Source organism: Phoca vitulina, unplaced genomic scaffold, assembly GCF_004348235.1.
Source record: "Phoca vitulina isolate PV1807 unplaced genomic scaffold, GSC_HSeal_1.0 scaffold4, whole genome shotgun sequence".
Taxonomy (NCBI): domain Eukaryota; kingdom Metazoa; phylum Chordata; class Mammalia; order Carnivora; family Phocidae; genus Phoca; species Phoca vitulina.
The window spans coordinates 6,253,141-6,270,876 of NW_022589707.1; the positions used below are offsets into that span (position 1 = coordinate 6,253,141).

At 43.2% G+C, this 17,736-nt stretch overlaps 1 protein-coding gene across 7 annotated transcripts in view; it reads right to left on the reverse strand.

The window, feature by feature from the left end:
* Positions 1-17,736, reverse strand: part of AGK (acylglycerol kinase) — a 111,384-nt gene that overhangs the window by 63,751 nt on the left and 29,897 nt on the right. For 2 of the 7 annotated variants that reach the window (XM_032401439.1, XM_032401444.1), the window contains exons 2-3: positions 17,242-17,493; positions 14,391-14,508 (exon numbers count right to left, since the gene is read on the reverse strand). The exons of 1 other annotated variant lie outside the window; for it this stretch is intronic. In XM_032401439.1, the coding sequence (XP_032257330.1) occupies positions 14,391-14,491 (101 nt within the window). In that variant the 5' untranslated portion in view covers positions 14,492-14,508; positions 17,242-17,493. Of the gene's footprint in view, positions 1-14,390; positions 14,509-16,814; positions 16,949-17,241; positions 17,494-17,605; positions 17,724-17,736 lie in introns of those variants that run through there. 4 more of the 7 variants (XM_032401440.1, XM_032401442.1, XM_032401441.1 and 1 more) reach the window with 4 other exon arrangements.

Below are 17,736 nucleotides of genomic sequence, written 5' to 3' on the forward strand. Positions count from 1 at the left end.
GTTCTCTCCGCAGTGCCTGGAGCAGCTAATACCACGGACAGAAACAGTCCTAAAAATTAGGTGAAATCAACAAAATTTAAATACACCTCCTGCCCTTCCAGCTCAGTCCTCCCTAGCCCATCCACCACCATAAACATATGGGAAAGAATACAGATTTTTTTTTTTTAAAGAAATGTTTTCCAGGGGCGCCTGGGTGGCTCAGTTGGTTGGGCGACTGCCTTCGGCTCAGGTCATGATCCTGGAGTTCCAGGATCGAGTCCCACATCAGGCTCCCTGCTCAGCGGGGAGTCTGCTTCTCCCTCTGACCCTCCTCCCTCTCATGCTGTCTCTCATTCTCTCTCTCTCAAATAAATAAATAAAATCTTAAAAATAAAATAAAATAAAATAAAATAAAATAAAAGAAATGTTTTCCAAATAAAATGACAAAAGAGCCAAAAGGAAAGGGAATATAATTAAACTTCATTGCACTTAAAAAAAAAAGAAAGAAAAGTTCTATTCCCTATCAAATCTGAGCTGACAGGCATGTTATTTAATTGCCCGTAAATGAGCTTCTTTAAATAGCACCTATTAATACCCCAAACTTTAGCATCAGCTTGTGCAGAGAGAAAAGAGAGAGAGAGAACACTGAAATGGCTGAAAAGCAATACGAACTGCTTTCTTAAAACCACAACCAGAATGTGAAATGAGGAAAAGCCGTTCAGGGGAAAAGCCCTCCCTACCTTCCGCCCGTGCTGAACCAGCCAGGCCCTAGACCACCAATTGCAAAGTCAGAAGCTAGTCCAAACTGATGTCAAGGTAAAACATCTGCTTTGTCAGAACCCCCGAGATACTGAAAGATGAAGCCCAAGACATCACTGAAACCATAATCTGTACCAAAAGAAATAATACAGGTCCAGTCAAGTGTGGCTCATGCATAATTTACCCCTGGAATCTAACACATCTCCCCCTGGATATGCTGTCAGGGTCTCAAACCCAACATAGCTAAAAGGGAAAAGAATAATACCTCCTCCTTAAACCAATTCTCCCTGGCGACTTGCCTCTTTCTGTATCACCAATTATCCTAGTCTTGAAACCAAAAAATGACTTCTTCCCCTCCTTCAACCAAACAGCCAGTCCATTATCTAATGTTAATAACAGCTAACATTTATTGAGGGTAAGCCATGAGCCGGGCATCGTACCAGGTACCAGCACATGCATCAGCTCACTTCATCCTTACACCTAACCTGCTAAACACATCTCCTTATCCCCATCACCCCAGAAGGAGACCGAGGTGCATTAAGGGGCTTGATAAAGGTTGCATAGCTAATAAGCAGCAAAATGCAAACCACACACAAGTCTATCTGCCTACAGCACTCATGCCCAGGTATTAAACTGTCAAGCCTCACTGCACCCATTTAGTTTTCCACTCCCAATGCCACCACTCTGGTCTGGCCTCTCTTAGCTTCTATGTACGTACACACACACACACACACACACACACACCCCAAGCCTTCCCATGCCCTCCACTCCAGGGTCTCTTGCCCAAGGGATCCAGACTAAGCTTCCTGAGCCCAGCTTTGTTCATGACAAGCTCCTCTCCTTAAACATCTTCACCGAGTCTCCACTGCTCACCAAATACTACAAACGGCCTACAAAGACTTCCACAATTGGGCTTTTCCACCCATTCTACTAAAAAAAAAATCTAACTGTAGTCTATACTGAAGTCAAATTCTTTGCCAATCTCCAAAAATACACTGTGCATTTCCATTTTCTGCCTATGCTCAAGTCATTAATATCACCTAGCATGCTGTCCCACTCACTGAAGGCCCAACTCAAAACACGTAGTTGTTATGATGCTTTCTCCGATAAGGATACAAAAGCCAGAAGAGGAAAAGAAGCACTACTTCTGATGGAACGCTTTCTTTATGCCTGGCCCTATTCTAAGAAAAATCGGCATGACAACCTGAGGAGATGCTTCTACAACCATCTCCAGTTTACGAAGAGTTGAAGCATACCCATGTTGCATAGCTGCCAGGTGTAAAGTCAACATTCTAACCCGTATGGTCGCCCCTCCTCTTAACCGTGTGGCTCTAGCAACTCTCAGAAGTGACCATCTTGACTTTCTAATGGATGGACTAAGCCAATCGCCTCTGAATGCACCGATCAACCTTAATATCCCCCCAAACAGGACAACTCAACACCACGTACTTTCTGACGTGATACAATAAGAAATCCACAACACATGGGGCGCCTGGGTGGTGCAGTCGGTTAAGCATCTGTTGATTTCGGCTCAGGTCATGGTCTCAGAGTCGTGGGATCGCACCCCGCATTGGCCTCTGCACTGAGCACAGAGTGTGCTTGAGATTCTCTCTGCCTCTCTCTCTGCCCCTCCCCCAGCTTGCTTGCACACATCTCTCTAAAATAAAATATATATTAAAAAAAATCTGTAACACATGTATGAAACATTCTTGCACCAAAAAATTAAACCTAAATCTAATTACGCCCCCAGAGCAGGGCTCCTCAAACTTCAGTAGACACACAAATCCCCTGGGGATCTGGTTAAATGCACATTCTGACTCAGCACGTCTGGGGTGGGGCAGAGATGCTGCATCTCTAATCTGTTCCCAGGAGTAACTGTGTTGCGGGGCCACAGCAAAGCTCTAGCATCTGGGTCTGATCACCAGTTTACAAGACACAGGATCAGATTAAACAACTCAGGGCCAAGGCTACAAAGAGGAGAGGGAGGCACTTGTCTCGGATGCAAAATTTAGGCCAAAAAACACAATGGAGACAAATATTTTAATACAATAATGTTAAAAATCAAAATGAATGCAAAAGACCCATGATGAACACAGTATCGCAATTTTAATTGGAGAACCAGGAGCACTGATTTTTCTTTTTGCCTCAGGCTATAGGACTCTGCACAGCACTGATCAGTGTTAAGTTATCCACCAAACCTGAGTATGAAAAATTCTCCAGGGCAAATGTAGACCTGCCAGGTTTTGAAAATAAACACTGTGGAAGCAGGAGGAGGTTAGAGTTTGTGAGACTTAAGAGACAGGCACTAAATGCTTTGTGGGAAAACTTGTTTTGATACTGATTTGAACAAAACCATAAAACAAAGAATTTGGGGATAATAGGTAAAATATAAACAGGCTATATATTAGAGGACATGAAAGATTTTTAATTTTGTTAGGTTCATCATAATGGCATGATTTTTTTAAGTCCTTACTTATTAAAGATAAGGTACTGAAGTATAAATGCTATAAGCTAGAATTTCTGGAATCTATTCTAAAATATTCCAGAAAAAAAAAAGTAGAGAAATGAGAGTAGTAAAATGTTGATATTTATTGAAGCTAGGTGATGACACATGGGGATTAATTATCCTATTCTAATTTTTGTATGATTAAAATTTCCATAATAAAAAAAAACTTTAAAGTAATCCTTTTGGGGGGGGGGTGGCGCCTGGGTGGCTCAGATGGTTAAGCGTCTGTCTTCGGCTCAGGTCATAATCTCAGGGTCCTGGGATCAAGTCCCGCATCGGGCTCCTTGCTTAGCAAGGAGCCTGCTTCTCCCTCTGCCTGCCACTCCCCCTGCTTGTACTCTCCCTCTCTCTCTCTCTGGCAAATAAATAAAATCTTTTTTAAAAAATAAAAATAATCCTTTTTTTCCTTAGGCACCCCTAACATTTACTTTGTACCCTCAAACAGGACATAGCACAGAGTGCCTCACACATCTGTAATAAAAGTAACTGTTTTAATCTGTGCCAGGAGCTGTGATTCTATCTCCTAAGTGTCACAATAAGGCTGTCAGATACTATAGGACAAATAAAGTGCAGTTTAACAGGCTGGAATAATCTGCCCAAAGTCACACATCCAGCAAGTGACAAACAGAAGGCTCGGATCCAGACCCGGCTGGCTCAGAAGCCCAGATTTGAAGCACTACGTCATAGTATCTGTCTTATACCCTAAGGGGCTTACGGCAGAAGACAACCTCGGCTTACGGTTCTTCATTGTTCTCATGCTCCCTTAGACACAGAAGCCATTTTGAGATGTTAACATGAGGACCACCTGGTTTGGAATCACAGCTCTAGTACTTATTAGCTGTGTGACCCTGGGCAAATTACTTAATCTTGCTGTCCCTCAGTTTCTTCATCTGTATAGGGCTATTAATCTCATGCCAGTAGGAGATTAATAACCATCTCAAAGTTGTTCGGAAGTTAAAATGAGTTAATAAACGTAAAGTGCTTAGAATTTTGTCTGGTACGTGACAAACACCGATTAAGTGTTAGTGATTACTACCATTACTAAGTTCTCAATAAAACTGAATGACACTGAACACACCACCCCCCCCAGGCCAACTTTTAACCACTTAGTTTTACTTCTTCTAAGCAATTGTTTTTGGCCACAGACCTTGAAAGGTGAGCTGCCACCCAGCTTATGAAAGTTGATGTATAATAAGATTGTTTCTATATTCAGAGGGGGAAAAAACTCCAATATTAATAAAAACCTAGGGATACATGACCCAGGACCATCACTATAGTATCATATTTGCTTTGCAAGTTTCATATTGAGGGATTCATAGTGTTCACGGGATTTTAAAATCTCCAAGGAAGTATCAGGAATTCTGGCTGGGAGGCTAGATGCCCCCCAGAAATCAACAGTAGGGAGCTATGGGTCACAGGCCAAGGTGGGTGGCAGAACCAGCACCAGGGCACGGAGCCAAAGGACTCAGCCGAACGCCAGGAGCCAGAACGGAGCAAGAGCGGGGCTACTGTTAACTGCTGAGGCAAGAGTTTTAGCTGAGATGCTGGGCCAAGGCCCACACACCAAAATCACAGGGAGAGAAACCAGAGCCAGGATAAGCAAGGACAAGATTCCCCCAATGAAAGGAACAATCTGAGCTTCAATCAGATGCACAATGGCGCAGACCAAGCTAGCTGTAACTGCTTAGCCCCGCCTCTTTTGTGGTTATGCTCTGTCTTCAAACTAGACCTTCCAAGCTGTCTTGTTACACATGTAAGGTGGAATAAATAAGACTGAGATGTTATTAGACCATCTGGCAGATCTTCGCCTCCCTTCCCCACTAGCTGTCTCTCAAATCATTCACTGCTCGGTTACCAGAAGTAATTCATTTTAACTCTCAAAGTACTGAACATACAGTATATCAAATTTACTCACAATTACTAGCACTTATTGAACCGTTAGGTCTATCGGGCACTATGCTAAGAGCTTTACGGTTCCCCACTTGAGCCTTCCATGACCCAGTGAGGTACTTACCGTCCCTCTGTACAGTGGGCCTAAGGCTCAGGGAGCCCAAGATCACACTGCTAGGAACCAACAGTCTTGCCTGACTCCAGAGACAACTTTAAGACTACACTGCCTCCTTTCTTCTGAGCTTTTTATTAGATTCTTTGCTACTAAAACGATGAGGATGACTGCAGGTAACTGTTGGCATGATGAACTGAAGGACCTGGAACATAATCTCCCCCAGGGAGCCCAGAAAGCTCAAGGAGAGCAGTTGAAGAGGAATGAGCAATACTTAGATTCTCTTTACTTTCAGCAAACAGGGTCATTTCCTCCTCTTCAGTTGCTCTTACGAGTCCTGAGAGCAGTCCCTTCTGCTCCTGTCGACGCCTGCAACCAGCTGTGGGGAAGTTAGGTGGAGGGAAAAGTATCACAGGTTTTTTTCCCTTGAAACTGAAGGGAAGGGAGAAAAAAGGGAAAGGAATGGGAAGGGAGAAAAAAACTTACAAACATAGTAACAATGGAAAAGAGCCTGCAAATAAAATACCTGGGTCAAAAGATAAATTCAAGGCAGCAACCAAAAATGGGGCAGATAAAAATAAGTATGTGCAACTTTTTCCAATTCTGTTGCAGAAAAAACTTTTTCTTAGGAAAACCATGACCCTTATTAAAATCTTAAGAAATCAACATTAAAATACAGGCAATTGTTATTGTCATGTGAATCCTCTATCAGGAGATACTGTTTTCCTTTCAAAGGGAAGAAAAAAGTCAAATTCACATAATAAAATAATTTGTTTTTTAAAATGAGTAACATAAGAAACTATGTTCACCGGTCTTAGAAATCAAAATCAAGTAACTTAAAATTCTCGAAGTATAAGATACTAACAATTATTATATGCTTATCATCTAGACACTACTGAGCAATATAAAGGAATGAACTACAGATAAATCCAACAGCACGAATGAATCTCAAAGTCATTGGGCTGAGAGGAAAAAGCCTTACAAAAAGGAATTCATATGGGGCGCCTGGGTGGCTCAGTCAGTTATGGGTCGGCCTTTGGCTCAGGTCATGATCTCAGGGTCCTGGGATCAAGCCCCGTGTCGGGCTCCTGCCCAGTGGAGAACCTGCTTTTCCTTCTCCCTCTGCCTCTCCCCCCACTCACGTGCACACGCTCTATCTCAAATAAATAAAATCTTATTTAAAAAAAAAATACATATTATTCCACGTATATAAAGTTCTAGAACTAACAGAAATGAATCTATGGTGGGAAAAAAAAAATCAGCACAATGGCTACCTCAGGAGGCAGGGGACAGGGACTGACCATGAAGGGACATGAAGAAAACACCTGGAGTGCTGGCAGCATTCTGTATCTTGCTAGGAATCTTGGTGACACAGGTGTACGCACCTGACAAAACTAGCCAACATACGCTTAAGATCTGTAGATTTCATTGTACGTTAACTTTATAACAAAGGGAAAAAAACACTAGAAGAAAATACTGAACTCTAATTACTGATATGCATCTTCAAGTATTTAGGTGGAAGTACACAAACACCTACAAATTACTTTGAAATGCATCAAAAAGTAAGACAGGGAAGGATGGAGAGATGGACAGAACATGTAAGCAAATACAGTAAAATCTAGAATCCAAGAATTAGATAGGCAGGTGTTTACTGTAAAATTCTTTCAATTTTGCTGTAAGTTTCAATATTTTCAGAGAATTTAGGAAAAATATACTCAGCTATTTATTACAAACAGGTAAGGAGGCTAAAAAGGGAAAGGCAGGGTGAAAGGGAGAGAACAGTAAGCAAAAAGGGAGTCTGACAAAGCTATGAACAAAGACATCCACAGAACACAGAGCAACAATCAACGACACTCAGGAAGTTTTGAAATGAGCATCTTGGTCCCTGGGCAGCATGTTCAGTTTTCACCACTAATGTATAATAAATGCTAATAAATGTGTTCTAAGGGCTTTATTCTATTGGAGCAGTTAAAACTGCAACAGGAACATAAGCGCAGAGTTCTGATAAAGTTATATGAAAGGCAGTGAAAAGGTAGTGTGTGGGACACCTGGGTGGCTCGGTCGGTAAGCGTCTGCCTTCGGCTCAGGTCAGGATCCCAGGGTCCTGGGATCAAGCCCCACATCGGGCTCCCTGCTCAGCGGGAGCCTGCTTCTCCCTCCTCCCCCTTCCCCCCTGCTCATGCTCTCTTGCACTCTAATAAATAAATAAAATCTTAAAAAAAAAAAAAAATGTAGTGTGTGTCATTAATACAGTGGAACTTACACACTAAAGTGAGCACTGCTCTCCAAAGTTTGTCACCAGCAAAGAAGAGACATGGGATTTCGAGTATGACTTACCTGGGTCCAAATCCCACAAGTTACTAATTTCTCTGAGCCTCAATTTCCTAATCTAGGATATGGAAATCTTACTACCTCTCTCACAGGGGGATTCTGAGGATTCACAGAGACCACACACATGGAAATAACTAATCCAGCCTCCGGGGTAAAGAGTAATTATTCAACACACTGTTGAATAACTATTGTTTTTCTTTCCTCTTCATCTAATAATGCCACCCCTGTGACACATTTTTTGAGTTACTGACCAGGTGAAGAAGAGTAAAAGTGTTTGTGTGGGGGGTGGGAAGAACACATGCAAACATAAAGAGAAGGATAACAGGGGGCGCCTAGGTGGCTCAGTCGTTAAGTGTCTACCTTCAGCTCAGGACATGATCCCAGGGCCCTGGGATCGAGCCCCGCATGGAGCCCCGCATCGGGCTCCCTGCTTGGCGGGAGACCTGCTTCTCCCTCTCCCACTCCCCCTGCTTGTGTTCCCTCTCTCGCTGTGTCTCTGTCAAATAAATAAATAAAATCTTTAAAAAAAAAAAAAAGGATAACAGAACAGGCCCCCTTTTAGAGACCTCTGGAACACAGGTCAAGCTGATGGGCAATGGAGGTTGGACGGGAAGGGACCAGGAAGAGACTAGAGAGGAAGACCAGGGAAGAATCACAAAGGGCCTTCTGTGCCAGACTGAAGAATTGGGTCTTTGTCCTCTAGGCAGTGCAGAGCCATTTACAGGTCATCTGCAGAAGGACGACATGATCTGAGTTCTCTTCTGGGAAGAATTTTCTGATGGCTGATCGTGCGATATAACTCCAGGACCACTATTTGCAGACAATGTCAAGAGAAGCAAGATAAGGGCTAGAACAATATTATGACGCCAAAATCCATATCCCATACTTGAAAACAGTAGTGTGGTTATGATCACCTCAGCAGTGTTGGAATGAGCATATTGGAACCTAGGAGAGTCCAACATCAAAGGGATGAGCAGAGCAAGAAGACACCCTCCAGGTAACTAAAAAAGATGTAGTCAAAGAGAATCAAATGTGACAGAAATGGATTGAAAAGTATCCACTGAACTTGACAACCAAGAAGCTATTAATGACCTTGTCAAGAACAGGTTCAATCAAATGATGAACTAGAAATCAAATTTTACTAAGCTTGTTCTTAAGTGAAGGTAGAGATTGCAGAGGTGAGGTATGCTTTCAAGAATGGCAAAAATGGAAGGAGAGAGACAGGGCAGTAAATAAATGGACATACCAAGTTGAGAGAGGGCATGTGCAAGCCACAGGGAGTCTGACAAGTAGGAGGGAAAAGTAGGAAGGGGGAGGTCAAAGATGAAGTGATGGAGGGGACAACCAACGAGGACGAACAGGATTTAGATCGGCACTGGAAGTGTGGCCTTGGGCAGGAGGATGGTGACCTCAGCCAATGAGACAGAAGGAAGAATATAAATGTGTGTGCAGCGGGGCGGGGAAGAAAGAATGTTTGAGACCTGGAGGAAAGGTAGTTGGCTGGGTAAGAAGAGATGGGGAGTGTCCCAAGAGTGTTCCATGTGTAAAGGCCCCCCAAGGCCCCCGAAACAGAACTTCATGGAAAGTGAACTTCTTCCAAAGTGACATGAACATTCCACAGGCTAAAGTGTAGAGGTGGGGAGGCTGCAGATGTATACACATGAGGCCAAGTCACACAGAGCTGAGTCTAAAAGGAACAGCAGTCTGCACTTCTTAAAAGAGCACTGTGGCAGGGGTGGGGAAAGTAGATAAGCAACAGGCAAGAGCGGATGTGAGGAGAGAACAGTTAGGATACATTTAGTAAGAATCGAGGCCAGGGATGACGGTACGGTGGTGCTGAAGGGGAGCGGGCAGAAGAAATCAAACACATTCGGAGATTTAGGAGAGGCAAAATTCGCTTAGAACGCACAGCCTGAATGTGGGAAAGGAGGATCAAGGACAAACGGGGATGATGTTCACATTTCTAGTTTGGGGAGCTAGAAAATGGTGAGTGGTACCAATCACGGAGAAGAGCAGGTGTGGCAAGAAAGAGGTGATTCTCAGTCGCTGAGCTTGAGGCACTGGTGAAGCGTGCAAGTAGACAAGCAGGTGAACGCATATATAGGTCTGGAGCTCCGAAGAGGTCTTTATGGAAATGAATCTGGGATTTGCCTACGACAGCTGGAAACTGTAGGCACTGTGAGTAGAGGAGAGGACATAATGTGAGAAGACAGCCTGTGGCAGAGTCCTAGACAACCACCTCCCTCGGGCATGAGTGGAGGGGAAGAGCACGCAATGAGAGCGACAAACACCCAGACATCGAGGAGGAGGAACAGGAGCTAGTGAAAAAAAAGTACTTCAAGGACAGTCAACGGTGTCTAAAGCTGAGCTGTCAAAAAGAATGAGAAATAAAACTGGTGAGAATAATTCTAACAAAGATGGGATAGGATAGAGAATGAGTAGGAGGTTGGGAAACAGACAAAACCTATTCAAATGGCTTGACTGTGAAGAGGAGGAGGAATGAGAGATTGAAAAGGCAGGGAGGACATGTGAAAAGTGCAGCTGAGAAGTGTCTGATGTGTTGGATTGAGAAATTAGGATAGGAAAAAAGTGAAGAAAGCAGGGAAGAGTGATAGATTTGGAAGGAACTGGAGGGCCCAAGGGATAAGACTCTTGGTAATACTGAAAAAGAGGCCTAAGGTCAGGAAACGAATAATGGCAGACTGAAATGAGAGACTGGGACACTGGAGCTCCAGATTTCAGAAGTGGAACAGGGGCAAGTGATGATAAGGTTCTCAGCCACCAAGGGCAGATGGAGCTGCAGGAGTGTGGAGTAGTCGTGAAAGTCCCGGGAGTAGATGAAATCAGGGAAAGTGAAGGACAGGCTGTTACATGGGTCTTTCACATCTAGAGTTAGGGCACTCAGGAAGACAACTAGACTCAGAGTGAAAGGGACACTGGTAAACCAGGCACTGAAGCCTAAAGTAGAGGAGCTCCCAGAAAGCTGGGAGGTTTACAGTTATATGATATAGCCAGATAGGAGCCTCAAAGGAAAAGAGATGTTTATAAGAAGATGGAAGACTAATGGTTTGGAATAGGTACTGAGGAGTTAAGAGAATGCCAACCCCACCTTACAACCCATTTGAAGGGCCAAGGCAGCTCCTATTCAAGATAGCTGCAGGTAAGATTTTCTCAGAGAAGAAACTAGATTAATATAAAAGAAGAACGTGAAGACTGTCATGTGGAAAGGCTGGGGATATATAGATAAAAGAGAAAAGATATTAAAAGAAACTATCTGAACATAACCAAAGGCCACATATGTAAAGCCCAGAGCTGACACCATACTCAACAGTTAGAAACAAAGCTTTTTCTCAAAGATCAAGAACAAGGCAAAATCTTGCCACTTCTATTCAACATGGTTTTGGAAGTCCTAACCAGAGCAATTAGGCAAGAAAAAGAAATCAAAGGCATCTAAATTGGAAAGGAATAGAAATTATCTCTGTTTGCAGATGACATCTAAAGATTCCACACAACAACAAACTGTTAGAACAAACAAATTTAGCAAAGTTGCAGAATACAAAATCAGCACATAAAAATCCATTGTTTGAAACACTAACAATGAACAATCCAAAAAGGAAATTAAGAAAATAATCCCATTTACAATAGCACCAAAAAATAAAATATTTTGGAATAAACTTAACCCAAGAAGGTGAAGGACTTATATTCTAAAAACTACAAAACACTGCTGAATTTAGAGACACCAATAAATGCACATTCATGGATTGGAAGACTTAATATCACAAAAATGTCCATACTACCCCAAATGAGCCACAGATTTAATGCAATCCCTATCAAAAATCTCAGTGGCATTTTTTGCAAACAGAAAAAAAAAAAAAAAACCTAAATTCATATGGAACACAAGGGACCCCAATTAGCCAAAATAATCTTGAAAAAGAACCAAGTTGGAGGCCTCATACTTCCTAATTTCAAAATATATTACAAAGCTTAAAAGCTGGTGGTATTGGCATGAACATACAGACCAACAGAACAGAATAGAGAATGAGTGATTTAATAAATACCTGACATTTATGATCAACTGATTTTAGACAAGGACACCAAGACCACACAATGGGGAAAGGGCCAAAATGGATTAAAGACCTAAATATAAGACCTAAAACTATAAAACTCCTAGAAGAAAACACAGGGGGAAAGCTTCATAACATTGCATTTGGCAGTAATTTCTTAGGAACAAAAATAGAAATAGACAAATGGGATTACATCAAACTTAAAAGCTTCTGGGCATCAAAGGACATCATCAACAGAGTGAAAAGGCAACCTATGGAACGCGAGAAAATATCTGCGAATCATGCAAACCATCTCATAATGGGTTAAAGAAGTCCTACAATTTAACAACAACAACAACAAAAAACAAAACAAAACAAGGAACGTGGTTTTTAAAAACGGGCATAGGATTTGAACAGACATTTCTCCAAAGATAAACAAATGGTGTCTAAACATTTGAAAAGATGTGCAACGTCACTAATCATTAGGGAAATGCAAATCAAAACCAGAAGATGCTATATCATACCCATTACGATGGCCACCATCAAAACAAAACAAAAACAAAATAACAAGTGGTGGTGAGGATGTGGAGAAATTGGAAGCCTCCTGCAGTTGGAGGGATTGTAAAATGGTGCAGCCACTACGGAAAACAGTGTAGTGCTTCCTCAAAAAATTAGAACTACCCTATGACCCAGCAATCCCACTTCTGGGTATATACCCAAAAGAACTGAAAACAAGATCTAGAAGACATATCTGCACACCCAAATTCACTGTAGTAGCATTACTCACAACAGCCAAGAGATGGAAGCAACCCAAACGTTCATCAACAATGAATGGATGGGGCGCCTGGGTGGCTCAGTTGGTTAAGCGACTACCTTCGGCTCAGGTCATGATCCTGGAGTCCCGGGATCGAGTCCCGCATCAGGCTCCCTGCTCAGCAGGGAGTCTGCTTCTCCCTCTGACCCTCCCTCCTCTCATGTGCTTTCTCTCTCTCTCTCTCTCAAATAAATAAATAAAATCTTAAAAAAAAAAAAAAGAACATCATGCTAAGTAAAATAAGCCAGTCACAGAAGACAAATACTGTATGATGCCACTTATCCGAGGTACCTGAAGTAGTAAAACTAAAAGAAACAGAAAGTGGAATGGTGGTTGCCAGGGGCTGGGGGCGGGGAGAGGAAATGGGGAGTTGTGTTTAAAAGGTATAGAGTTTCAGTTTTATAAGATGAAAAAATTCTAGAGCTCTGTTGCACAACAATGTGGGAATATACTTAACACTCCTGACTGTACACTTAAAAATGGCTAAGGTGACAAATTATGTTATGTGTTTTCTCCTACAATTTTAAAACAAAAAGACCACATAGTACTACAGAACACAGGAGAAAAATTTGAGAAAAGGAAGAGCAACAGGACAATAAGGGTTTCCATTCTGAATGTACCCTTGAATGTCAAGGGTGGAGACAGAGCAAAATGAGGCCTCCAGGCTCTGACAGCATTTCTGTTCAAGCTGTTTCAGATCTAATTAATTATTAGGGTATCTACAAGACATCCTAAACAGGGTACACGGTTATTTCCTCAAATCTTCACCTAGTAGCAGAAATGGGCAGTGATTCCCCAGGGTGTGGGAGGTTCTTCCTGCTTGCATTAGCTGTGGCCTGGACTGGGGGCTCCTGCAGAGGGAATCCTAGTTCCCACGTGGCAGGAGGTGTAAGGACTCAAGGGTGGTTAGAAAAGGGAGAAAAGGCACACATTATATGTTTCATATTCCATTTGTCAAAACATTCTCTCCACCTATTTTTTTTATATATACTACAAATTTTAAGCTTCTCAGGTCTGTTCTTTACATGCTAGCTAATAGAATTCAAGCACTGAGCCTTGAGAATACTTAGATGGGAAAAGGGGGACATGTTCCCTTTAATCTACAGCTGCCAAAAAACTCGACACCATGTTGCATCCTAAGATTATCTCTGACAGAGGCAAAGATGAACTGAGTTTACAAAAGTATCAGTACAAGAATCTCCTTTCCACTGTGGAGACTTCCTTTACAAAAGCTGTTTTCTGTTTAACAAACCAGTCATTTAAGACACTTGGACGGAGGCAGGGTGTTGTTAAATACGTAAGATGTAACCCTTAATCCCCCAAAGAAGACAATTTAATTGGCTCTCTTAATTATTTATATAATTTTTAGACAAAAACTTTCTTTAAATCTTATTACCATGTTAAACCAGAAGGGAGCTCTGGCACTTTCTTCTTCCTTCATGCCTGGAGGCAGCTAATAAAACCATGGCTGTTGAATTCCTTATTCAAACAAAAGGTGTGAAAGTCTTTGTCTCATTTAAATTAACCCAGGCTAATGGGATAAATGTGGAAAAGTCACAGGGGGTGGAACAAGCAATTTCAGTCAGGGTCCAACAGCAGCAGTGATAACAGAAGAAACTGTACTAAGAAACTGAAGGAATAAAATTGCAAGGAGGCATAGGAGGTCAATCCCAGTCTACTAAGAACGTGGGAGTGGACTTCCCTCTCAATTTCCTCAGCTTCTCACCACTACAGTCTATGTCTACTGTCATCCAGTGTTAATAGCACTGCTAGTTACAGTTTTCCAGAACTGGTTACAACAAGAAGCCTTTGTCTTTGCAGTTTTCACATTTTATTTTTACACCACAATGTTTTACAGAGATGAGCATAGCTGAGCAAGATCTTGACCTTAGGCCCTTTTTTCAGATGGTTTTGTTGTTGGAGGTGAAGGTGGAGTGGGGGCTGTTAGATATTTACCAGTGTTTTCCATACAGCCAATGGCCTCCCCATGTCAGCAGGCAGATCCCAGCCGTCGTTTTCTTCCAATGATTTCTAAGTGTTTTAAAGAACACGGTCATCTTCTCCTAAGGATTTGCTAGGTTAATAGGGGCAGAAAAAGAAAAAGGTAAGTACCCCAACTCACTGTGTAGAGGCCCCCTGACTGCCTTCCATCCACATGTCCTGTTTTCCTTCCCTCATTCCTGTTCCTTCTTGCCACTTCTCTGGCCTCTTCCCATCTGCTCCCTTCCAGGCTCATTAACTTCATCTTCTCACTGCCCACCTGCCTTTCTTCTTTCTTTCTTCACTTCCTTCTACCTAAACTCACTTCTTCCCTCTCTGCTCACCTGAACCTCACTGTATTAGAAGTGGAGAAGTGCAGAGAAGGGAATTCCAGGCTTCCTGCTTTTTCTTTCTCCCTACATTCACTATACCACTGTTTAAGAGTATTTGTCTATTATATATAAAGGACTCAACAATAAATAAGTACTATAAAGCACTTACTCAAAACAGAGGAAAACACTAGCCCCTCAATAGGAAAATAAGCAGAGAACGTGCACAGAAAATTCAAAGGGCAAATGCAAATGGCTGTGTAAAAAAGTTCAACTTCCTAGGTAATCGAAGACATGCAAATTACAAAGAATTAGCACTATTCACCTCTAAAACTAATAAATTTTTACTTGGTCACATTCACTAACGACAAAATAAAAGGAGACAGACACACTCATGCACTCCTGTAAGCAAAGTAAATTCACACAACTTTACTAAAAAACCAAGTGACAATATAGATCCTTATTCTGTTTTCTTCACAGCACTTATCATGTAGTGATCCTTATTTGCTAATTTGTTTATGAGCTTATCCCACTGGAACGTCAACTCCACAAGAGTAAGGACTTTGTCCTGGTCACTGCTGTATCCCCAGTGCCTAAAATAAGACCTGGCACATAAGAGCCATTCAACAGCTACCTGCTGAATGTCATAGGGTTCAGGACATACTACCCCAGAATATGGCAACTTAGCATACTGAATATTTTAAGCTAAAGGAGGTTGAGACAATGACCTCCCCACCTGACCCTACTTCCCTGAAATAGGTCATAAAACCCTCATCTATGAAGTGCCCTCCCTAAACCCAGAAGAGAGGAGCATCATCTCTGAAGATAAAGGGATGCCAAGAAGAATCCTAACAGACAGGCCTTGCTAAGTTTCCCGTTTACTTCGATTTCCTCACACTCAACCTAGCATATTCCTTCACGACTGTCCACCCTTCATCAAACCTAGTTTTTTATTCACTTGAGGAGAAAAACCAAGAAAGGTTTATACTTAGGCAACTGATTGAATAAGGCTTTCGATCATTAGATTTGGAGTGTAGGTTTGTGGAGAAAGGTAGCATGTGCAGTTGAGATAGTGAGTTTGAGATGCCTGTGGGATATCCAAGGGGACATTCAAATGATCAGTAGGTGTCTGGATCTAGCAGTTTGAAGCTAGGAGAAATTGGGTAGAAGATACAGATTTAGGACTCGTCAGTGTGAAGGAGGTCAAGTTTGAGTGCACATAAAAATCACCCAAGGCAAGGGTAGAAAGGGGGAAAAACGCCAGTACTGTCAGAGAACAATCTGAGAGTCAATAAAAGTCTGTTTACAGGCCATCCATGATCCAGTGGAACTCCCTTTTTGTCACAAAATAGCGATTCGTGCATAAAAACGTGGAAACACGCAGGCAATCTAGTGTAGTGAAATGAGCAGTGGTGCAAGGATCCTGAGGCCTAGATTCCAGAGTCGCTTTATCACTTCCAGACAGTGAGAGCCTGGGTAAGTCACTTGGCCTCTACTCTCTTTCCCTGTCAAGTGAGAACACACCACCTGCTCTGATTAACTCAGCTGGCTGTAAAAAATCACATCTGATGAGGTTGTGAATGCACATCACTCATTAGTAAGATGAGGATACAACACCTGCTCTGATTAAGTCATTTGGCTAAAAAGATCACATCTGAAAGAACTGTGAATGCACTTTGTAAATTTTTCTGGATTTAAGTTGTCATGACAATGGGCAATATATGAGCCAACAATGCATATTCCTTCTAAGTACCCAACAGAATTCGTATTCCTCAATCTCAGTTAAGGTCTAAATTTTATATGTTCAAATTAACATCTCTCCTCTGTAAAGCAGGTTGGCCGGCTGGCTGGTTGTTACTGTGTTTTTTTGGTTGGTTTTTTGTTTTTTTATATATATATTTTTTAAGATTTTATTTATTTATTTAATTGACAGAGAGAGAGAGACAGCGAGAGAGGGAATACAATCAGGGGGAGCGGGAGAGGGAGAAGCAGGCTTCCCGCCGAGCAGGGAGCCCGTGTTTTGTTTTTTTTAAAGAACTCCCAAATTCTCATTGTACTGGGCCCTCCTCACCTGTAAGGTGGGGATTTTCTCACTAGACTGTGAACCCCTCACGGGTAGGCGCTGTCTATGCATCTCTAGCAAACACAACCTAGTAAAGCACCTGGAATGAATGAACCCATCAATCGATCAAAAACGATTCTCCCCGTTTTGCAAATGAGCCGAAGCCCCAAGGGGAAAAGTGAGTAAGGGTCACACAAGGCAGCAACAGCTCTGGTCTCAGAACCCAGGCCAGCTGACTCGCAGAGTGACAGCCGGGACCCCGCCATCCCGGGGGCCCCGGCTCCCACCCTCCCGACGCCCGGCCCCCGCAGCCCCCGAGGGTCCCCCCCCCGGCCCGGGCGGGCTCCCGCGCTCCATCCCGCGCCCCGAAACCCTCCGCCCAGCCCCATCCCAACGCCCCGCGCTCCGCTCCCCGCCGCGGCCCCGCGCCACTCACCCGGGCCGCTCCCGCTCACCGCCCTGCCTTCCTGTGTGCTCCCTCAAGCTTCCCCCGCGCTTTTAAGGGAAACCGCGCCGCCGCCCTCGGGTTCCGCTGCGCCTTCCGACGCGCGGGGGCCGCCGCCTGGGGGCCGCCTGCGTTTCTCCTCCGCTCCTTGATTCATCCGTGCGTCCCTTCACCCATCCGCTTGTCGCTAAACAGTATTTGAGGGGAAGCCTACCAAGGCAAACACTGTTTTCGGACCTGGCACTAAATCGGAAAAATAAACGAACCGGGCAAATTCAGATCATAAGTACGACAGAAACAAACAAACAACGAACCGCATGATATAAAGGGAGCGAGTGGGAGAGAACTATTCTACCTCGGGCAGTCTGAGTTAGCCTTTCCGAGTGAGGGGCAACTGATGCGAAGGAGAGGCAGCAGGTCCGGCGAAGACCCGGGGCAGGCGAGCGCCTGGCGGAGGGAACAGCCAGTGCAAAAGCTCTGAAGCCT